Genomic DNA, 23,929 nt, shown 5'->3' with positions numbered 1-23,929 from the left:
TAAATATACTATATGAGGGAAAAAACCAAACTGATACAATACTTGAATTAATTAAATGAAATGTTCCATTGACCTCAAATTTAAAATTTTAGTAGTGTTTATTAGCTATGTTTTCCCCCTAATATAGAAAACATTAAAACATAGCATATGTAGTAAAGATTCCGTTTTTAATAATCTTCAATCTTCCAGACCAACAACTTTAATCTTTGATTGGTTTTCTAAGTTCTCCACAATATCTCTCAGATAATCTTCGTCTTTTAAAAAATATACATATAATTCTCTTTCCATTCGATGCAGTTTATTAGATGCCAAAGTTTTTCTTTTTGTCTTCACATCAGCAAGAACATCAGTAAGAAGATGATTCAACTTATTCAGCTGGGATTCAACTTGATGAAACTGCTCTGTTAACTCCTAAATGAAAAATAAAAATGCTTTTAATACAAAAGCTCTATTTGTAATAGCAATTACAAAAACTTAAGATGTAATTTACACGGAAAGAATCTGATATAGTTATTCACACGATTTTAATGATAAACCTCAATTAAAAATCCATAGTAGGTTTAATACAAATTCTATGTTAGACTCAACTGCAACAACTTTGGACAGATAACTAAGAGATTCAGAACAAACTGTTACTCCCTGAAGGGTACTTGACATGTAAACTGTTATGCATATTCATACACTCAACAAATATTACTAAATGCCTACTACATGCCAAGCACTGTTTTGGAGACTACAGGTATAAGAATGAACACCACCTCTTTCATGAAGTTAACAATCCACTTAACTGATCAAACCTTTCTTAGCCTAATCTCAGTCTACGCTAAAGAAAAGAGGAACTGAGAAAGCCTTGAAATGAAGCAATTAGCAATAAAAAAGAATCATCTCAACAAAAACTCCATTTTTCTCTTTCACACTGTTAAAGACAGAATTACCTGTAACATTCAACAATCCAGATTTACCATGCAGTTCTCCTGCTCAAGAACCTAGACGTGCCAGACCCTTCACATTCAATACACTGAAATGCCTCACCTCCTAAAATTAAAAACTATTTATTAACAAGTTTCCATGGCTTTCTAATCAAGTATTCTACCTCTAGAAATTTCCAGCCAGTATCCCCAAAGAGAAAATCCACAGCTCTGTCTCAATCTTCTGCACCTTCTCAACATGGTCCATGAGCATGGTAATCACCTGGGGTGCCTGTGACAAATACAGATTCCTACACCTCACTCCACACTGCCTTACTCAAACTCTAACAGGCTCCCCGGTGATTCTTATAAACCAGTTCAAGAATGACTGCTTAACACATGTCATAAATGCCAGTTCCAGAGAGCAGTACTTTTTCAATTACATTTTAACAAAATCAAGTAATATCTACATTACATGGTCTCCCTTTGAGGAAAACCTTGGTAAACTTGAATGAGAAACTATAATCTCACCTTTAATTTCAATATGAAAGATCTTAACAATTACTAAAATAATATTCCTACAACACTGAAAAATATCCACCTTGATTAACAACAAAAATGCAAGTTAAAATTTGTATGCGTGGCATTTTTAGATTTCACTGGGTTAAGGAAAAACATTAAATGACAATAAGATTATAGTGAAGTGAAATCATCATACTTTAGTGATTCTAGAATGAAACCTTTCACATTTTAAGATATCTGACATCCGGGGCGCCTGGGTGGCTTGGTCGGTTGGGCGTCCGACTTTGGCTCAGGTCATGATCTCGCGGTCCATGAGTTCGAGCCCCGCATCGGGCTTTGTGCTGACAGCTCAGAGCCTGGAGCCTGTTTCAGATTCTGTGTCTCCCTCTCTCTCTGCCCCTCCCCTGTTCATGCTCTGTCTCTCTCTGTCTCAAAAATAAATAAACGTTAAAAAAAATTTTTTTTAAATAAAAAAAATAAAAATAAAAAAAGATATCTGACATCCGTATCATTTTAAAATTCAGAGCATCTTGTGATTACTATTAACCACTCATAAGAAACGCTCTATCACCAACATTCAGGAAAAAGTTTTTTACTGTGACGAGAACACTTAACACGAGATCTCCCCTCTTCACAGATTTTTAAGAGTATAATGCAGTATTGTTAACTCAGGCACAATGCTGCACAGCATTATCTCCAAAACTTATATATCTTACTTAACTGAAACTTTTTATCTGCTGATTAATAATTCATTTACCCTCTCCAATCCCTGGTAACCACCATTCTACTCCCTGCCTCTATGAGTTTGACAATTTTAGATATCTTTGTGAGTGGAATCATACATTACTTGTCCTTGTGACTGGTTTATTTCACTTAGCATAATTTCCTCCAAGTTCATCCATGTTGTTACATATTATGGGATTTCTATTTATTTATTTATTTATTTATTTATTTATTTATTTATTTTTCAAAAAAAAATTAATGTTTTTGAGACAGAGACAGAATGTGAGTGGGTTAGGGCCAGAGAGAGAGGGAGACACAGAATCCAAAGCAGGCTCCAGGCTCTGAGCTGTCAGCACAGAGCCCGACGTGGGGCTCGAACCCACAAGCTGTGAAATCATGACCTGAGCCGAAGTTGGACACTCGACGTCAGGCGCCCCACGGGATTTCTTTTTATTAAGGCTAAATAATACCTTGTACGTACATACCACATTCTCTTTATCCATTCCTCCACAGATAGACATTTAAGTTGTTTCCATACCTGGCTATTATGAATAGTGCTACAATGAATGTGTAAGTGCTTCTTCAAGATCCTGATTTCAATTCTGTTTAAATACTCAGAAGTGGAATTACTGGATCATATGGACCATTAAGTTTTTGAGGAACCTCCATAGTGTTTTCCATAGCAGCTGCACCAGTTTGCACTCCTAGCAACAGTGTACAAGGGTTCCAATTTCTCAGCATTCGCCAACACTTTTTGATACTAGTCATTCTAACAGGTGTAAGGTAATCGTTCATTGTGGGTTTTTTTTTAATGTTTACTTTTGAGAGAGAGAGCGAGCGAGTGCACACACGAACAGGGAGAGGCAGAGAGGGAGGGAGACACAGAATCCAAAGCAGGCTCCAGGCTCCAGGCTCTGAGCTGTCAACACAGAGCCTGATATCGGGTAGGGCTCGAACCCATGAACCTATAAACATCATGAGATCATGACCTGAGCCGAAGTTGGACCCTTAACTGACTGAGCCACCCAGGCACTCCCATTCGTTGTGGTTTTGATTTGCATTTCCCTGATGATGAGTGACACTAAGCACTATCCATATACCTGTTGGCCCTTTGTACATCTTCTTCGGAGAAATCTCTATTCAAGTCTTCAGCCCATTTTTTAATTGGGTTATTAAGGTTTTTTTGCTATCACCAACATTCTTAATGTATAGTGTAGAAAAATAAAGACAACAACTTTGGGCCAAAAAATAACACAGAAAGGGCACTTAGTCGGTTAAGCGTCTGACTTTGGCTAAGGTCATGATTTCACACTTCATGAGTTTGAGCCCCGCATCAGTCTCTGCACGGACAGTGGGAAGCCTGCTTGGGATTCTCTGTCTTCCTCTCTCTCTGCCCCTCCCTGCTCTCTCTCTAATAAATAAATTGAAAAAACAAAAATAACATAGAAGAACTGCACGTCAAGTGTAAAGCTTTGAAATACCCTAAACATTTTAATTGGCTTATTTTTTCCTTCTAGCATGTATATTCAAGAGTGATATGACATTAAAAAGAAAAAAGTGATTATGATAAAAATCCATGTCTACCTGCACCTAGAAGATATCTTCTAGAAAGTATTCAATAAAAATTCAAAATAAAAAAGTATTGTGTCAGTTAACAGAAAGTTTTTCTTTTTTAGCAATTCATAAAATGATGGTGTACCTTATGATCAATGGTGTCTAGCAGACATTTAAATAGTGCTGGTGGCATGAATGAAAAACAGGTGCCACTCCTCAGAAAAGCAATATGGCAGCATCAAAGGTCCCCCCTCCCCGCAAAAAAATGTATATACCTAAGAAAGCCAATAATCCTATTTCCAAGAATTCATCCAAATGAAAAGTATCCAACAACAAAAAACTATATACACAAGGTATACATGATGTCATTCAAGAGCAAACAAAATTTAAAAAATGAAGACTATCAAAAAAATATTCAACAACAGTGGATTGATCGCAGAAATTACTGTAACATTAAAAATTAAGAAAATTATTCAGAGTGAAAATGTTTATTTCATAATGCTAAGTAAAAAGGAATAAAAAGATGTGTAAAGAAAGGTGAAAAGTATATATTTTGAAAATACTAACCAAAAGAAAGATGGCATAGAAAAATTAATATCAGACCAAAAAAAAAAAAAAATGTTAAGTCAGGAAGCACAGTAAGAATAGAGAAAGTAATTATGTAAATACTAAATGGTTCAATTCACTGCAATTCAAATCCACCATGATAATAATTCATCACAATTTTAAACTTGGCAATACAGTTGACCCTTGAATATTGCAGGGGGGTTTAGGGCACTGACTCCCCATACAGTCAAAAATTCACGTATAAATCTGGATTCCCCCAAAACTTAACTACTGAGAGCCTAGTGTTGACATACAGTTGATTAACATATATTTTGTACATTATGTGTATTATATACTATAATCTTACAATACAGTAAGCTAGAAAAAAATGTGATTAAGAAAACCATGAAAAAATACATTTACAGTACTACACTATATTTATTTATTGAAGAAAATTTGAATATAAGTGGACCCATGCAGTTCAAACCCATGTTGGTCAAGGGTCAAATGTAACTTATAAAATAGACTCAAATATAAAGAAAACACTGTTAGAACTACAACAAATTTTCAAATCTACCATCATAGGAGGTTTTTACTAAATTAATACAACTAAAAGATGAAATAAGTAATAATCACAGTTATCACTTCACACGTATTAAGATGACTATTATATGCATTAAAAAAATTTTTTTTTGTTTATTTGAGGGAGGACACAGTATGAGCAGGGGAGGGGTAGAGAGAGAGAGAAGAGAGAGAGGAAAGAGAGGAGAGAGAGAACCCCAGGCAGGCTCCACGCTGCCAGCACAGAGCCCAATGTGGGGCTCAAACTCATGCAACCATGAGATTATGACCTGAACCAAGATCAAGAGTCAGACACTCAACCGACTGAGTCACCCAGGCACCCCTATATATTTTTTAAAAAAGGAAAATAAGTGTAGCTGAGGATGTGGAGAAACTGGAACCCTGTGCACTGCTGGTGAGAATATAAAATGGCACAGTTACTAAATCAACAAGGAAACAATGGCTTTGAATGACACACTGGACCGGATGGACTTAACAGATATATTCAGAACATTTCATCCTAAAGCAGCAGAATACACATTCTTCTCCAGTGCACGTGGAATGTTCTCCAGAACAGATCACATACTGGGACACAAATCATCACTCAACAAGTACAAAAAGATCAAGATCATACAGTGCATATTTTCAAACCACAAAGCTATGAAACTCGAAATGAACCACAAGAAAAAATGTGGAAAGATAATAAATACTTGGAGACTAAAGACCATCCTACTAAAGAATGAATGGGATAACCAAGAAATTAAAGAGGAAATTAAAAAGTACATGGAAGCCAATAAAAATGATAACACCACAGCCCAAAACCTCTGGGATGAGGCAAAGGTGGTCATAAGAAGAAAGTATATAGCAATCCAGGCCTTCCTAAAGAAGGAAGAAAGATCTCAGATACACAACCTAACCTTACATCTTAATGAGCTGTAAAACAAACAGCAAATAAAACCCAAAACCAGCAGAAGACAAGAAATACTAAAGATTAGAGCAGAAATCAATGCTATCGAAACCAAAAAAAAAAACAAAACAGTAGAACAGATCAATGAAACCAGAAGCTGGTTCTTTGAAAGAATTAACAACATTGATAAAGCCCTAGCCAGTTTGATCAAAAAGAAAAAGGAAAGGACCCAAATAAATAAAATCAAGAATGAAAGAGAAGAGATCACAACGAACACAACAGAAATACAAACAATAAGAGAATATTATGAGCAATTATACACCAATAAAATGGGCAATCTGGAAGAAATGGACAAATTCCTACAAGCATATAAACTACCAAAACTGAAACAGGAAAAAATAGAAAACTTGAACAGTAAAGAAATCAAATTAGTAATCAAAAATCTCCCAAAAAACAAGAGTCCAGGGCCAGATGGCTTTCCAGAAGAATTCTACCAAACATTTAAAGAAGAGTTAACACCTATTTTCTTGAAGCTCTTCCAAAAACCAGAAATGGAAGGAAAACTTCCAAACTCTTTCTATGAAGCTGGCATTACCTTGATTCCAAAACCAGACAAAGACCCCACTAAAAAGGAGAACTATAGACCAATTTCCCTGATGAACATGGATGCAAAAATCCTCAACAAAATACTAGCCAACCAGATCCAACAACACATTAAAAAAATTATTCACCAAGACCAAGTGGGATTTATACCTGGGATGCAGGGCTGGTTCAATATTCGCAAAACAATCAATGTGATACATCACATCAATAAAAGAAAGGACAAGAACCACATGATCTTCTCAATAGATGCAGAGAAAGCATTTGACAAAATACAGCATCCTTTCTTTTTTTTTTTTTCAACGTTTATTTATTTTTGGGACAGAGAGAGACAGAGCATGAACGGGGGAGGGGCAGAGAGAGAGGGAGACACAGAATCGGAAACAGGCTCCAGGCTCTGAGCCATCAGCCCAGAGCCTGACGCGGGGCTCGAACCCACGGACCGCGAGATCACAGCATCCTTTCTTGATAAAAACTCTCAAGAAAGTAGAGATAGAAGGATCATACCTTGAGATCATAAAAGCCATATATGAAAGACCCAATGCTAACATCATCCTCAATGGGGAAAAACTGAGAGCTTTCCCCCTAAGGTCAGGAACAAGACAGGGATGTCTACTCTCACCACTGTTATTCAACATAGTATTTGAAGTCTTAGCCTCAGCAATCAATCAACACAAAGAAATAAAAGGCATCCAAATCGGCCAGGAGGAGGTCAAACTTTCACTCTTCACAGATGACATGATACTCTATATGGAAAACCCAAAAGGTTCCACCAAAAAATTGCTAGAACTGATCTGTGATTCAGCAAAGTCGCAGGATATAAAATCAATGCACAGGGGGCGCCTGGGTGGCGCAGTCGGTTAAGCGTCCGACTTCAGCCAGGTCACGATCTCGCGGTCTGTGGGTTCGAGCCCCACGTCAGGCTCTGGGCTGATGGCTCGGAGCCTGGAGCCTGTTTCCGATTCTGTGTCTCCCCCTCTCTCTGCCCCTCCCCCGTTCATGCTCTGTCTCTCTCCCAAAAATAAATAAAAAACGTTGAAAAAAAATAAAAAAAAAAAAAATCAATGCACAGAAACCGGTTGCATTCCTATACACCAATAGTGAAGCAACAGAAAGAGAAATCAAGGAATTGATCCCATCTACAATTAATTGCACCAAAAACCATAAAATACCTAGGAATAAATCTAACCAAAGAGGTGAAAAAAATCTATACACTGGAAAACTATAGAAAGCTTATGAAAGAAATTGGAGACACAAAAAAATGGAAAAATATTTCATGCTCTTGGATAGGAAGAACAAAATTGCTAAAATGACAATACTACCCAAAGCAATCTACATATTCAATGTAATACCTATCAAAATAACACCAGCATTCTTCACAAAGCTAAAACAAACAATCCTAAAATTTGTATGGAACCAGAAAAGACTGAATAGTCAAAGCAATCTTGAAGAAGAAAACCAAAGCTGGAGGCATCACAATCCTGGACTTCAAGCTGTATTACAAAGCTGTAATCATCAAGACAGTATGGTACTGACACAAAAACAGACAGATTAATGGAACAGAATAGAGAACCCAGAAATGGACCCACAAACGTATGGCCAACTAATCCTTGACAAAGCAGGAAAGAACATCCAATAGGATAAAGACAGTCTCTTCAGTAAATGGTGTTAGGAAAACTGGACAGCAACATGCAGAAAAATGGACTTGAACCACTTTCTTACACCATACACAAAAATAAACTCAAAATGGATGAAAGACCTAAATGTAGGACAAGAAGCCATCAAAATCCTCAAGGAGAAAGCAGGCAAAAACCTCTTTGACCTCGGCTGCAGCAACTTCTAAAATTTTTTTTTTCAACATTTATTCATTTTTGGGACAGAGAGAGACAGAGCATGAACGGGGGAGGGGCAGAGAGAGAGGGAGACACTGAATCGGAAACAGGCTCCAGGCTCTGAGCCATCAGCCCAGAGCCTGACGCGGGGCTCGAACTCATGGACCGCGAGATCGTGACCTGGCTGAAGTCGGACGCTTAACCGACTGCGCCACCCAGGCGCCCCATCAACTTCTTACTCAACACATCTCACATCTCCAAAGAAGGGAAACAAAAGCAAAAATGAACTGTTGGGACCTCATCAAGATAAAAAGCTTCTGCACGGCGAAGGAAACAATCAGCAAAACTAAAAAGCAACCAACAGAATGTGAGAAGATATTTGCAAATGACGTACCAGATAAAGGGTTAGTATCCAAAATCTATAAACAACTTATGAAACACAACACCCAAAAAACAAATAACCCAGTGAAGAAATGGGCCAAAGACATGAACAGACACTTCTCCAAAGAAGACATCCAGATGGCCAACAGACACATGAAAAGATGCTCAACATCACCCATCACCAGGGAAATACAAATCAAAGCCACAATGAGATACCACCTCACACCTGTCAGAATGGCTAACATTCACAACTCAGGCAACAACAGATGTTGGCAAGGATGCGGAGAAAGAGGATCTCTTTTGCACTGCCGGTGGGAATGCAAACTGGTGCAGCTACTCTGGACAACAGTATGGAGGTTCCTCAAAAAATTAAAAATAGAACTACCCTACGACCCAGCAATTGCACTACTGGGTATTTATCCAAGGGATACAGGTATGCTGTTTCAAAGGAACACATGCACTCCAACGTTTATAGCAGCGCTATTGACAATAGGCAAAGTATGGAAAGATCCCAAATGTCCGTCGATGGATGAATGGATAAAGAAGATGTGGCATATATATACAATCGAGTATTACTCGACAGTCAAAAAGAATGAAATCTTGCCATTTGCAACTACGTGGATGGAACTAGAAGGTATTATGCTAAGCGAAATTGGTCAGAGAAAGACAAACATCACATGACTTCACTCATATGAGGAATTTAAGATACAAAACAGATAAACATAAGGGAAGGGAAGTAAAAATAATGTAAAAACAGGGAGGGGGACAAAACATAAGAGACTCTTAAATATAGAGAACAAAGGGTTGCTGGAGGGGCTGTGGGAGGGGGGATGGGCTAAATGGGTAAGGGGCATTAAGGAATCTACTCCTGAAATCATCATTGCACTATATGCTAACTAACTTGGATGTAAATTAAAAAATAATAATAAATGATTTTAAAAAATGGTACAGTTACTATGCAAAAGTTACGCAGTTCTTCACAAAGTTAAACACAAAATTGCTACATGGTCCAGCAATCCAACTTCTAGGTATACACCCCAAAGAAACGAAAGCAGGGACTCAGATATCTGTACACAATGTTCACAGCAGCATGATTCACAACAGCCAAAGGGTGGAAGCAACCCACGTGACCATCAACAGATAAACAGAATGTACTATATACATTCAATGGGATATTACTCAGCCATGAAAAGTAGTAAAATTCTAACACATGCTACAATACGGATAAAACAGTAATAAATAAGTAAATAAATAATAAAATAAATAATGAATTAAAATAAATTTAAAATAATAAATAAAACAGTAATCATACAAATTATTTCACATGAAATCATACATATGATTTCACTTATATCAGGTAACAGAGTAGGCAAATTCATGGAGACAGAAAGTGGAACAGAAGTTACCACAGGCTAAGGAAGAAGGGGCTAAAGTTATTGTTTAATCGGTACCGAGTTTCTATTTGAGATGATGAAAAAGTTCTGGAAATGTATAGTGGTCATGGTTGCACAATATGTGAATGTATTTTTGTACTTAATGTTGCTGAATTGTCCACTTAAAAATGGTTAAAACTGTAAATTTTACATTTTGTATATTTCACAATAAAAAAATTATTTAAAAAAATAATCACAAGCATTCCTGTTCAAGGAAAGGTAGGTTATTCAAATCAATCCTCCCATAAGAAAAAAATGTAAAAGGCTAAATGAAATATTTTTAAAAGTCAAGCAAAACAAAAACTTCCTAAAAGCAATGAAGAGATAACAAGACGTTAAAAGGAACTAGAAGTCCATAAAACACCCCAGACTGGTAAGACACGCCAGCGGCAGCTTTACCTAGGACAACCGCCAATCTTAGAAAACTAGAACCTATGATTCTTGAGACTCACAAGATGAGTGAGAGAAAAATTGAAGTCCAAGGTCCACAGAAAGTAGGAAGTCAAATCAGAGACCCTCTTCATGATAAGCCAAGGATCACAGGACACCAATAATCTTTTTGTTTTTAATGTTTATTTTTGAGAGATGGAGAGAGACAGAGCACAAGCCGGGGAGGGGCAGAGAGAGGGAGACACAGAATCCAAAGTAGGCTCCAAGCCCTGACCTGTCAGCACAGAGCCCGACACAGGGCTCAAACTCATGAACTATGAAACGGTGACCCGAGTCAAAGTGAGACACTTAACTGACTGAACTACACAGGTGCCCCAGGACACCAACAATCTTAAGATCAGAATGGTCCAGAAGTGGAAGAGCCCCTGGATAGAATTACAGCCCAGACAGAAATCACCTGGATCCTCCAAAGACTCTTAGACTTAACCCAGTTTAAGGTTCAGAACTGGTCGTGCGCACAGTATCTAACAAAAGAAACAGGAAGGCAAAAAGCACTTAAGGATCATTTATTTCATAATGATAAGAGGCTCCCTTCACCAGAAAGAGTGATTTTATTTTTATTGTATGCCTCAATATGGTGATGGGACAATTTGTTTATAGAGGGAAAAAAAGAACTAATAAAATTAGAACTCTACCTCATATCATACATAAAAATAAACTCCTGGCGGAGAACGAAAAGTGAGTACTATAAGGTAAAGTAAAAAGGACTATCATTATGATGTTAAGAGCAAACCTTAGCAAGATATGAAAAACAAAATATAAAAAATGGCAAACCAAAGAGTAATAAAAATAAAATAAAATAAAAATACATAAAAATTAAAATGCTAAAAAAAGCAAAAAACAAAGTAAAAAAGACAAGCCACAAACAGGAAGTGAATACATATAACACATGTAACAGAAAAAGGATTGGCACTTGAAATATATAAACTCCTACAAGTGATTTAAAAAAAAAAAAAAAACACCCGAAAGGGGCAGTGGGTGGCTCAGTCGGTTGAGCATCTGACTTCGGCTCAGGTCACGATCTCACGGTTTGTGAGTCTGAGCCCCTCTTCGGGCTCACTGCTACCAGCACGGAGCCCGCTTTGGATCTTCTGTCCCCCTCTCTCTCTGCCCTTCCTCTACTCATACTCTATTTCAAAAATAAACATTTAAAAAAAATGGACAAAGGAGATGAACACAGAATTCTCAGGAAAAGATGAATGGCCAGTAAATAACTAAAAGAGGCCTCAACCTCCTTAATAATTAGGGAAATGCAAATTACGACCTATATGGGATGCACCGATTAAGAGAATTTACAAATCAGATAGTGCTATGTGAGGAAAAGGATGTGGATCAATATCATCTCTTTGAACTCATGTAATATGGTACAACCACTCTGGAAAACAATTTGACGTACCCTGAATCTGAACCCGTGATACAGCAACTCCACTGCTGAGTGTGCACATGTGTGTACACGCGCACAGCTGTGAGACATATGACCAGACTGTCCACAGCAGTATAACCTACAATAGCAAAAACTGGAAATAACTGAAATGTCTGTCAACGTAACACATAACTGTGGAATTTAATATAATGGAACACTAACTACATGAAAGAGAAAACTTTACATATGTCAACATGGAAGAAGGTCAAAATCTTAATATTAATCAACAAGTTACTAAAGAGTATACATAACATAATTACACCCCATACGTAAATTTCAAAAACATACAAAATTAAACAATATACTGTCTAGGAATATCTATGTGTAATAGAAGTACACAAAAAAGCAAGCAAATGATAAAATCAAGCGAAGTAGTTCTGTTTGATTAACAAAGGGAAATGCTACTTGGAGAAGCATGCCATCACAGAGGACTTCAAATATAATAATTCTCTATTTGCTAATAAGACAGGTGAAATAATAACAGGGGCAGTTTTATTTTCTTTAAATACTTAGTATAAACATTACATATCCTTTTATGGCTAAAATATTTTGTAAGTTTTTAAAATTCTATGTACATCAATCAAAACCATCTGAAAAATATTATTTATGTGTGACTAAAGCTAGGATATAAAATAATAAATTTTATATTAGGGCAATAGAATTTGGGGTAATATTTTCCTCATGTTAACTCTTTCTTCAGTATCTTTTACAACAAACAATTTTTACAGCATCTTCAGTTACTATGGCATGTACCCACCTGGTCACTAAGCAAAAGCTGATTTCCTCCTTGATACAAAGTATCACAAAGCTCGTCCACATCGTTATTCAGTTTGGACAGAAAGAAAGAATGTTCTCGAGTAGATACTGCCAACTGATCTTGTGCTAAAGAAACATCCTGTTTTAATTTCTCAGCCACCTCCTCCAGGTTTCCATGGGTTATAAACAATTCTTTTTTCTTATTCTCTCCTTCTAAAAGTTGATAAAGCCTAAAGTGTAAAAATAAAGTTATAAGAAAAATTCTCAATCAGTCTTATATATCAGTATGTAAAAATTCTCAATACAGTCTTCAAAATTATAATCCACTATATTGAGCATCTTTGGGGATAAGTAACAACTTAAAAATATTAACCTGGAAAAAAAATTAACCTATCTGCTGCTACATCAAGCAACCGAAAACATTCCAGCTAAAATACCATCTTACTACCGAAATACATATTGTAATTACTGCATCTGATTCCCATTTTCTCATCTCCCAAGTTTTAAATATAAAATACTTTTTGACTTTTAACGGTCATTAGCCTACTTCAAACAAAGCATGTTTCAGAAATACCTCCCAAGAAAACATCTCTTCCACAGAATACAACTATGATGTAGTGGAAATAACAAGGACCTTGAAACAGAAGACCTAGGTCGGAGTTGTGGCTGTCTTTTCGGACCCAGGTCAAGTCAACCTCTGAGACTTAACTTTCACATCACATACCTATTTTCATAGGATGGTGGTGGGTTTAAAAGCGGAAAGTTAAAAATATAAAATGTAAAATAAAGTGAATAAAGAACTACAGAAATAGTAAACTTGCTACTCCAGTCTTCTACATGTTTAATTGTCGAATTCAATTCCTAATGGACCATGAGGCCATTTAACACTTCAAACATTAATAGCAGAAAAATCCTTTGGAACAGATGGAAAAGTGTGAGGTAGCACTTTCTACACATTTCTGACAAAAAGGGTTTGCTCTTTTTCTTCAAATTAAAAAACACAGATTTTTAAAATTATTTTATTATTTTAGCAAGTTGCAACAGACCTCATAAAACTGGTTCAAGTCCAAGGCTGCCAATTTTTTTCTTGTGGGATGTGACTACACAATTTAAGGGGGGAAGCATTCTTAGCTCATGTCAATGCCACCCTCTGAAACTGCAATGGAGCAGCCCTTTCCATGCCCATCATCTGATTAATAAGAAAACAAAAGGATCAGATCACTTTCCCCTAGTCCTAGAGAAAAGTTAGGAGTAGGATCCAGACTTTTGAGGCCTTTAACTACTTTAGCCCTCCAATTTTAGTATCCCTATATCATCAATTGCCTAGACATCCAAAAAAGGTTGGGAGCTAGCATTCCTTTTTGCCGATTCACCTGACTAGACACGGAAATGAAGTCAGTCTTCTCTCTCTACTGACACCTCCAAATGCAATCAATTCTCTACCTAGCAAAACCTACTACACCCCAAGCTGTACTCAAACTCCCTGTAGTTAAACTCTGCCCCAACCTCAAATAAGGCATCTAAACAATGGTGCTTAAAGGTGCATATGACCTTGTATACATTCACTCCTCCAGCCCACCCACCCCAGCTCTAACACAGCTGCTTCCAGATTGAACAAGAATGGAAAAGGGAGCAAAATATTCAAAAGGAAAAGAGTCACATACAAGAGAAATGAAGGAAGAGAACAGAAAGCCAGAACAGAAAGAAAAAATGTTTTAAACTTCCACAATCTTAGTTAAAACTCTCTACGGTATTTTACAACAAAAAAGAATTACTGAAGAAATACAGAAGCATACCTATGAGTAGAATAGTCCTTGGTATCAATGGTATTCCTTGGATTTATCTGCTGACATACTGACGGGTCTGTCAGCATTTCTAATCGCTGGCGGAGCATCGCATTACTTTGACTAAGTTCTTGAACCAAATTTTCAAGTTGACGATGTATGTCCCAATGCTTTCTCAATTCAATTTCATATGATAACTGTAGAAGTTCAAATGATGCCTTTTGCTTTATCAACTGATTTAAAACTAACTCTTGTCTTGCTGTATAATAGTCTTGTTTAGCAATCTGTAGATCAAAATCTCCCTTTACAACTGGCATATTCAATAACTGGGCATTCTCTTTTACCACAGCAGGCAAGCTTTTATCTTTTATATAAGTGATTTGTTCTTCAAGTTTCAGAATCTCACTGTTCAAGCTAGAAATTTTAGCATCCAAAGTATCTTTGCCAAGAGCCTACACAGAGAAAACAATTGCATTTAAACCAGTCAGTATGAAGTTGAAATCATTTTAAAATTCTTTTTACTTTCCCTTTTAGATTAGCAGATTAACATGCTCACTAATAAAAACTAATGTCATACTAACAAAAGCCAAAATCACAGTTTAAAAAAAGGAAAAGTGTGGACTAAGCCAAAGGTAAATCACTTAATTTTAATGCTATTACTACCACATATGTACAGTAATGGCTACCAAAACAGAGAGCTTTTCATGGTTGTCTTACTTAAAAAAAATCATTAATTAGCACACTACTCACTGAAAGCAAATGTACGCTATTTAGGTTTTTCTTAAAACTAAAATAATCCCAGTAGCTATTCTTCTAGTCTGTCACCTGATTTTAACCCTTGTAAAGAGTGACAGAACTCCAGATGTTATTCTGAAGTTTATGGCAGTTACAGAAAGTAACTTGGTGCTGGTATTCAGTTTCAGTCCTGTTTTCACGCAATTATCTAGTGGTTACATTGCCCAGAAAGCAAGCCTTCCAAGAGTACAGATATGTGCACTACACCTGTACATTCTCAACAAAAGTCAGCGTTTCAGTCCACTGAACTGCATCCCTGACTTCATTAGCACCAAACAAGGAGCAGACAAGGCAGAACACCCACACAGAAAAATAAAAAGGAATTTCAGTGTTCTCTGAATCTGAACCCACACAAATTTCAAATTCAGAAAAAGTACTTTTGTTGAAAATTAGTTAATGTGATTGCATTATAACCTGTTCCTGCCTTTTACTAATATGAAGATCTACTTGTATGAAATGCTGATACATTGGGACACCTGGGTGGCTTAGTCGGTTAAGCCTCTGACTTCGACTCAGGTCATGATCTCATGATTTGGGAGTTGAAGCCCCATGTTGGGCTATCTGCTGTCAGCACAGAGCCTGCTTCCGATCCTCTGTACCCCTCTCTCTCTGCCCCTCCCCTGGTCACATTTTCTCTCTCAAAAATAAATAAACGTTAAAAAAAAAAAAAAGAAACAATGACACATCAAACTAAGCACTGAACGAACAGAAAATAAGAAAATGTATTTATTTTATCTCCCTTTCTAAAATACTAACATACCCTCCATTACTAACAATTACAATATGACGCTAGTCTCATTTCTCATATTTACCTTGCTAGTGAGGCTATGAAGATTCTCCTCTGCCCACTGTATACTTGACTTCATGCTCAAATTACTTGCTTTCAAGTGAATTAACTCATGTTGAGCACAAATGTATGCTAGCTGCAGCCTAACCATCTCCAGCCGTCTCTCCTCAAGGATTTCTTGACTATCACAAATAGATGGTGCTTGTATATCTAAAAGTTGAAAATTTTCTTCATTTGAACTTTCAACTACTTCATGTATACCTTGAAAGAACTGTTTTTTGGTATACAAAGTTAATGCTGCTGTGCTTTGCTCTTCTTGGCTTAGATATTTTTCCAAGGAAAACTGAGATAAAAACACCAGTGGATTTGCCCCTTGATCCAAATTAGAATGTCTGAAAAACATCATCAATTTAGCAACGCCATCAGTAAGAGCTTGAAGTTCATTATTTATCTTGGTGTTCATCGCATTTAGAATTCCTTGACTCTGCTTCAGCCTTTTAGTGGCTTCTTCTTCTTTAGCACTTAACCTCAGAGATTTGTGGCTTGTTACCGAAGCCATCAACTGGCATTTATTACGTCGCTGAATTTTTAGGTTCTTCAATTTCTGCAGAGCTTGAACTTCAACTTCCAATTTCTCTAGCTCTTTGTCATCCAGGGTAGAGGTTTTCAAATCAGAAGTTTTACAGGTTTTAAGAACTTCATCCAGTGCTGCTCCTTCTAGGATGGGCTTGCCTGATTTTTGAAGAATGCTAAAAGCTTCCAATTCTTCTTTGGACAATACATTCTGTTCATTCACATTCCCACAAAACCACTTCAAAAATGCTTCATCTTCAACAGTCTCAAACAACCAGTCAAAATCTTCCCCATTAAGACTATCGGCTTTGGGATAATCAATTTTTTTTAATGTTTCCACAAACTCTTTTCCACAACTCATGGTTTAACTGCACAACTCTTCTGTAACTGATACGGGTTTATGGTGTGGATATTTAGAAGATAAACCCAAATACAAACAAACTAAATTTATGTTAAGTTCAGAAGAAGGACAAAATTTTTTTAGAATCTATGACTTCTCCTGGGGGGGGAAACAAACATTAGACCACAAATAAGACAACTAATAAGACAACTCTATTTGTAAAAGAACAATATAGATAAATACCACAGATATCTGGGAGGGAAGCATCTAACCTGAGGTAGTTGTAGCTGAAATGTTTGACAGAGATAAAGAGAAAATAAACAACTAGGGTATTACTTAGAACGCCGAAAAAATAATGAAAACCTAATTATCAAGAAAATCTTATTTTTTCCAAAGATACATCATATCGCATGAGTTGTTTTGAATTCAAAATAAATATATCTAAACAAGTCCAAGCCAGCCTGTGGCTAAGCAGCCTCTTTTCCTGCTTTTTCTAAGCAAATAGAAATAAATACGATAGTGTCCTTGAGGGAGAGTCAACAAAATATTTACCTCGACGACTGAATCAGCACCCGCCATTCACACAAGAATCAATGCCCAGTCACACGATGAACCTAGTGCAGAGAAAATAAGGTTTAAGATTTAAGAACCACCCTCAAACTGACCTTAAAAGTGCTCATCAACAGAAAAACAAATGTAACTTTGTAGGGTGGCGGGTGGTAAAAGGACTTAATGCGGCAACCATTTCGCAGCGTACAGAAATGTGGCCACCATGGTGCACACCTAACACTAATACAACATATCCCAATTAGGCTTAAAAAAAAAAAAAAAAAACAACACCTACAGCAAAAACCCCACCAAAACCCCAAAACCAAGTGCCCTCAAATTTCAGATCAGAAGCACCAAAGAACTAGGCGGACATGAAGTAAAAATGCTTTCGGCATTTGCTACTTTGCCACAAACGCGCCACCGAACCACCCCGCTGACTTCACCCAAAGAATTTCTCGGGGACGGAGACGAGCCGCACGGATTAATGATCTGCGTAACACGTGCGAAAAAGCCTCCGCTTTTGTTTTCTGTGTAATTCAGTCACGACACGGATGCACGTCAATAAAATACACAACCACAAAAGCCACCGAATTGGCGTGAAAGGCAAACTGCACAAACCCCAGACCCGCGCCGCCGGCTGGTGGCGTTCCGGAGCGACCTCCCACGTCCCAACAGTCCCGCACCTGCCAGGGACCACGCTCCCGCCTGAGCCCCGCCCCCTCCCGCCTGAGGCCACGCCCCCCCGCCCTCGGCCCCACCCGCCCTCGCTCTCCCGCCGGAGCCCCGCCCCCACCCGGAGGCCCCCTCACTCTCACCGGCGCCGCACTCTCCACCCACGCCCACTTCCCGCTTCCACTCACGCTCCCCGCCCTCGCCCCTCAGCCCTTGCCCTCGCACCCGCGCCCTGCGGACCGCGACTGCGTCGCGCTGACAGCTACTTGCGCGCCTGAAGAGAATTCCCAGGGGTGCCTGTAACGAAGAGGCAGCTGTGGGATCGGCGCCGCTCCCACAGCCCCACGCCCCGCGACGCCCAGAACAGTGAGGCCGGGGCCATTCACCTCTGGAAGCTCCGCTCGCGCCCCTCAGAAGCCCGCCGCCGCGCTCCGCGCCCGCACTGCCTCACGGGAGCTCTGCCACGGCGCGCGCGCACACCCGGCAGCAGAAGCCGGACCGGGGGGCGTGACCGTCTGGGCAGGCGTGGCGTCGGAAGAGGCGGGCCTGGCTGGGAGGGACTTTGCGGCAGAGCCTAGCGGAGTGCCGGCCCGCCGTCACGGCCTGGCGTCCACCGGCAGGGAGCGAGCTGATTGGCTCTCCGCCTCGGGGGCGGGGCCGGGGAGGCGTGTGGTTGGAGTAGAGGAGGGTCTTGGGTGTGGGCCGGCCTGGTCCCGCTGCGCCCGGCTTTCTACCGCGGTGCGTTTTCACCGCAGCGGACTCCATGGCTGAGGCCACCTTTCGGGTCTATTTTGCCGGACCCCAGCGCCCCATCGTCTATAGAGGCGTTTTCCCGGAAAGCCTGGTTGCGGCCCGGAGCTCGCCGGCGCGGGGCCCGGGCCGCCAGGCCGGGTTCCGGGGCGCGCGCCGCCTGCAGAAGGGAGTGGAGGAGCAGCGTCTGGCGAATGTTTAGGCTCCGCTGTCCTTACTCGCTTTACGGGCTTTTGCGTTGAACGTTGTTTTGCGAAGCACGCATCCCCCAAGCCCTCACCTGACCACTAAGCAGAAGCAGACTTCCTCCACGATCCCGTTTTCAAAACAGATCTTTTAAAAGGTTGAAAATATCCGAACATGGAGTGGATATGTGTCAAAGACGTAGTTAAGTCTAGACGGAACGCTTTCCAAGGAGGGTGCGAGACGCAGGACGTGGGTCGTCCCTGAGCCATAGAGCTGGCCGAACACTGCAGAGTCCGCGCACCCCTGCCGATGCGGGCGGACCTGCGGGGTTACTGTTGGGGCCTGGCAGCGTTCACGCGCCTCTCTCTTACTAGCCTTCCACAGATGAACGTCTAAAAGTAGTGACTACATAGTACTCCCTCCAGCCCCCGCATCAGGTGACCCGAAGGTGGTTGGTTAGAGATGTCCTAGGCTAGTGGGACAGTAGAAGGGCAGAAGTCTTTCTGGATAACTTTTAATATTTTTAAGGGGAGAAAAAAGAATGGTCTAAGACATGTCATGAATTAATCTCGGGTTGAAGATACTTTTTTTTTTTTTCAAAAAAAATGTTAATGTTTATTTTTGAGAGACAGAGCATGAGCGGGGGAGGGGCAGAGTTGAAGATACTTCTTATGAATCCTTCATTTGCTTCACTTTTTACTTTTCGTCTTCCAAAAGACAGTAAAGCCTAAAATGATCTCAAAAGCAGATATTACAGGGGAAGAAAGTTCACAGATTGGTACCCCGCCTGAAACAAGGTGAGGCTGGACTAGGGAGGAGACAGTCGAGTTGGTGAGTCGGAGGACAGGGTTAGAGACCCTGGACCAGGAAGATTCCCTTTGCCACCGACCCCGGGGGTTGGGGGGGGGGGGGGGGGGGGGGGGGGGGCACTTGGGGGGGGGGGGGGAGGGGTCCCCCTGAACAGAAGCTGAGAGGCTTGGAGGGAGGAAGTGGAGGCTGTGCAGACAGAGCCTTCAGGACATTTTGCTGAGGAGGCAAAGATTGAGGGAGGGAGAGGAGCAGAAGGACACGAGATGAGGGGGTGGGAATGTAGGGTAGGGTGGGGGAGGGTTGGGGTTTGTTTTGTTTCAAGATGAGAGGAACTTGGGATGTTTATAGACTGTGAGGAGGAACTCAGAGGAGAAAAGAGGAGAAAAAAGAAAAGGAACTGTTTTTTTTTTTTTTTAATGTTTATTTATTTTTGAGAGAGAGACAGACAGACAGCCCCAGCAGGGGAGGGGCAGAGAGAGAAGGAGAGACAGAATCCGAAGAAGGCTCCAGGCTCAGAGCTGTCAGCACAGAGCCGGATGCGGGGCTCCAACCCACCCACTGTGAGCTGAAGTCGGACACTTAACTGGCTGAGGCACCCAGGCGCCCCAAGGGACTGCGTTTTTGAAAGATGCTCCAAGGGACAAGAGGGTGAGGGACTGGAGATGAGGCCTGTGAAGCTGTTCTAGAAACTCATTTTTCCTCGTGACTCCTGGGTCAATTCCTGGGCCACAAATTCTCCATATGATTTTGAATTGCTGTCCATAGTTATTTGTTTGAAAGATGTTTATGGGGCCAAAAAAAAAAAAAAGCCATAAAAATATACAGTAGAAATCACAATGTTATCAGCTCCCAGAATACAAACCACGCACACATCAGGTTTAATTATGCACTCAGGAAGCTTTTAAAAACATGACTTTCTAGGGGCACTTCAGCATTTGAGACTGCATTTGGGATTCAGGAAAGCAAGTGTGTTACACTTATTTCCAAGACAAAGTTTCTTTCCTCCAATAAAACTCATTTGGGGGCGCCTGGGTGGCGCAGTCGGTTAAGCGTCCGACTTCAGCCAGGTCACGATCTCGCGGTCCGTGAGTTCGAGCCCCGCGTCGGGCTCTGGGCTGATGGCTCAGAGCCTGGAGCCTGTTTCCGATTCTGTGTCTCCCTCTCTCTCTGCCCCTCGCCCATTCATGCTCTGTCTCTCTCTGTCCCAAAAATAAATAAACGTTGAAAAAAAAAATTTAAAAAAAAAAAAAACAACTCATTTGGGTTTTTAGTGGGGCCCTTGCAGAGTCAGAAGGTGGGGGGACCCTGTAAGGGGGTCCCCCCAAGGAAAGGGGGGGGGGGTGCAGCACAGGGGACTAAGCAGCCTCGGCACACAACTGCAAGCAGCAAGGGGGTTCACCGACGGCTGTGTCTCCTTTTCTCCTTCCTGTAGGAATCTTTTTCTCCTGCTGATACTAAAAAGTATTTTAGGGGACGCCCAGGTGGTCCAGTCGGTTGAGCATCAGACTCTTGATTTCCACTCAGGTCGTGATCCCATGAGATGGAGCCCCAAATAGGGTTCCATGCTGACCGAATGGGGCTCCATGTTGACCGTGGACCCTACCTAAGATCGTCTCTCTCTTTGCCTTTCTCCCACTTGGACACGCATGTGTGCACACACGTGTACTCTCTCTCTCTCTCTTTCAAAGTTAATAAACTTTAAAAAATTTTTAGGGGAGCCTGGTGACTCAGTCAGTTAAGTGTCCGACTTTGGCTCAGGTCATGATCTCATGGTTCGTGAGTTCGAGCCCCGCGTCAGGCTGTCTGCTGTCAGCATGGAACCTGCCTCAGATTCTCTGTCCCCCACTCTCTCTCTGCCCCTCCCCTGCTCTCTCAAAAATAAACATTAAAAAAAAATTTTTTTTTAAAGTATTTTAGGTTTTGGACAATATGTTTTTATATATGTTTAAGCTGCAGTCTGATGTTAAAGATCATGTGTTCCTAGATGTAGTTTTCAGTAATAATGGGACTCCATTCTTCAAGCAGTGAGGGGTGGGGGCTAGGCAGGTGAGTGACATTCTCAGACATGTGTTAGAAGTCTGACTCTGCAGTAACAAAAGCGACAAAAAGGTGGCAAGAGACAGATGCAGGGAGCCTGCCGTGCACTGGGGAGAGGCTGGGTTCATGCAAGGGCAGAACCCTGGGGCCTGAGGGCCAGAGTTTGGATGGCCCTCAGTTTCCAGCTGAGCAAGAAGGTGGCACTTCTTTCTGTTCTCCCTATTAATCCTTCCTGCTCAGAAGAAAGCAGAGGAGGAGGGTGGGTGGGCGGAAAGTGGTTTTGTCTTCCATCACATTGATATCACGTAACGGCGGTAAAAACTCAGTCCTCACACTCAGGAGCAAGTTGGGGTCAGGAGCTCGCCAAGATAGTTCCTTCAACTGGGGATGGGAAGGGTTTGGGTGTAAGAGGACACAGAGGAAGGGGGCAGTGAGGAGCCTGGGAGGGGGGTTGGGGTCTCATGAAGGGCCTGAAGACAGGCTGAGGAGGCAGAAGGCAATGAGGAGGCAGTTGAGAGCCACTGCGAGCTGAATGCACAAGTGGCATAACATTTACATTCTGGAAAGATCCTTGTGGGGCTAGCCTGCACTAGAGGCCTGACCTGGCTAGGGACTGGGAACAGAGGAAAGGAAACAGCATGCATGGGGCCTTGCCTCCAGACGGGCCCAGATTAGACCAACGCCCAATTTGGGTGGCCATAATCCTGGCAGAAGTGTGCGGGAAGGGGCACAGGAGCAGGTCCCAGAGTGGCGCTGGGGGCTGGGGGCGCTGGTGAGTGCAGACTTCTGGCCAGGGGGAAGCCAGCGTAGGAGCGCTGGAGCCCATGGGGAGAAGGCAGGCACCTGGGGTTAATTCTGGAGGCTGTGGGAGGAACAAGACCACCAGGGGTCAAGCTGGCTGCCAAGGAGACTTTGGGAGGGAGGGCTGGGATGGAGGGGGTCGTCTCCCTTGAGGGGTGCTGAGGTGGAATCTGGTGCGGGGGAGGGGTTCCCCAGAGGACGAGGGTCAGATCCCAGGCCCACCCCGCTCCAGTGGGTGACTTGGGGAAGGTGGGTACCTTCTCTGAGCCTCAGTTTCCTCTGTGAGATGGGCCCAGCGTGAGGACATCAAGCTCTGATTTCTGGGGCCCTCATGCAGTCAATAAAAGGTGGTAGTGATTTTAAGTCCTGGCAATATTTGGAATTTACATCCAGACCCAAAGCCCCAGCTGCGTTCCTAGGAGGGATTCCCTTGTTTTCCAAAGGTGCCCTCAGGCGGACTCACCCAGGTCGAGAGGCCAGAGTGCTGCTGCCTGCTGCAGGAGGGAGGAGGAACCCACATTCCTTCCTGAGGTCCCCGCAGGTCCTCTCCCAGACACCCCCAAACCTGCTGGGGGGGTCTCACTGAGCCATCTCCAGTGTGTGCGGCTGCACGTCCGCTGCAGGCACCCCAAGCTCTCCGGAAAGTCCTGTTCCGGCTAGCTGGCTACGCAGCTCCCCGCTGCCAGCATTTCATCCCCCAGCTGCCTGTGCTGGGGTCACACCACTTCACACCCTCACCCTGCACAGCAGGTCCTGAGAACAGCAGGCAAAGGCCCCGCCGGAGATATTCTGGGGACACTGAGGGCAGATCCAAGGAAGGTTTATCAAGGTGCATCCCTGGCAGCCGACGGCGGCTGCGTGGAAAGGGCATCTGGATGCGAACACCCGGTATCCGCCCTAAGGCTGGCCATCCCAAGGTCCCCGCACCAGGGCCGGGAGCAAAATCTGAATGCCAGCAGTAAGAGCACCTGGTTGGCCGATGGGGTGTGTGTGTGTGTCCGCTTGGGGGAGGGGAAGGGGGTCCACCTTCATTCAGCTGCAGGTGTGACTGTCCAGGGAGGCAGCTGTGAGGGTGGAGTCTCAGTGGTGGCCAGTTGCAGTGGGGAAGGATCATGTCGGGACTCCCTGAAAACAAGCTGTGGGCAGGGCAGCGAAGGCTGCCAAGGTCACCAGGGGGCTTGGGCTCCCTAAGGAGGCCGAGAGGAGGGGAGACAAATATGGTGATGGAAAGAACTGGAAGCCACAGGGG

The 23,929-nt window shown here is 41.8% G+C and overlaps 1 protein-coding gene across 5 annotated transcripts; it reads right to left on the bottom strand.

Annotated features, from left to right (window-relative positions):
* Positions 1-74: 74 nt before the first annotated feature.
* Positions 75-18,595, bottom strand: HAUS3 (HAUS augmin like complex subunit 3). Of its 5 annotated transcripts, XM_040489559.1 has the most exons (7): positions 18,483-18,595; positions 17,428-17,489; positions 15,988-17,034; positions 14,393-14,832; positions 12,598-12,826; positions 11,814-11,919; positions 301-411 (listed from the first exon to the last, which is right to left on the bottom strand). In XM_040489559.1, the coding sequence occupies exons 3-7, from the start codon at positions 16,894-16,896 to the stop codon at positions 383-385; spliced, it is 1,713 nt and encodes a 570-aa protein (XP_040345493.1). In that variant the 5' UTR covers positions 16,897-17,034; positions 17,428-17,489; positions 18,483-18,595; the 3' UTR covers positions 301-382. The 5 variants fall into 5 exon arrangements, with proteins under 5 accessions (XP_040345463.1, XP_040345473.1, XP_040345501.1 ...); XM_040489529.1 differs by lacking the exon at positions 11,814-11,919 and having other exon boundaries at positions 75-411; positions 18,483-18,593; XM_040489539.1 differs by lacking the exons at positions 11,814-11,919; positions 18,483-18,595 and adding an exon at positions 18,043-18,061 and having other exon boundaries at positions 75-411.
* Between the last annotated feature and the right edge of the window lie 5,334 nt (positions 18,596-23,929).

This window comes from Herpailurus yagouaroundi, unplaced genomic scaffold (assembly GCF_014898765.1).
Source record: "Herpailurus yagouaroundi ecotype Mexico unplaced genomic scaffold, PumYag 28, whole genome shotgun sequence".
Lineage (NCBI taxonomy): Eukaryota > Metazoa > Chordata > Mammalia > Carnivora > Felidae > Herpailurus > Herpailurus yagouaroundi.
The sequence above is the reverse complement of the archived record's forward strand: the minus strand, read 5'-3'. Positions and strand labels throughout refer to the sequence as shown.

What these genes read in the sequence shown, in the direction of transcription:
- HAUS3 (XM_040489529.1), bottom strand. Translation starts at nt 16,896, where the DNA reads ATGAGTTGTGGAAAAGAGTTTGTGGAAACATTAAAAAAAATTGATTAT. An exon ending in AAGGACTATTCTACTCATAG is followed by an intron (nt 12,827 to 14,392) that starts GTATGCTTCTGT and finishes TTTACACTTTAG; the next exon opens with GCTTTATCAACTTTTAGAAG. An exon ending in AGCTTTTGCTTAGTGACCAG is followed by an intron (nt 412 to 12,597) that starts GTGGGTACATGC and finishes TTTTTCATTTAG; the next exon opens with GAGTTAACAGAGCAGTTTCA.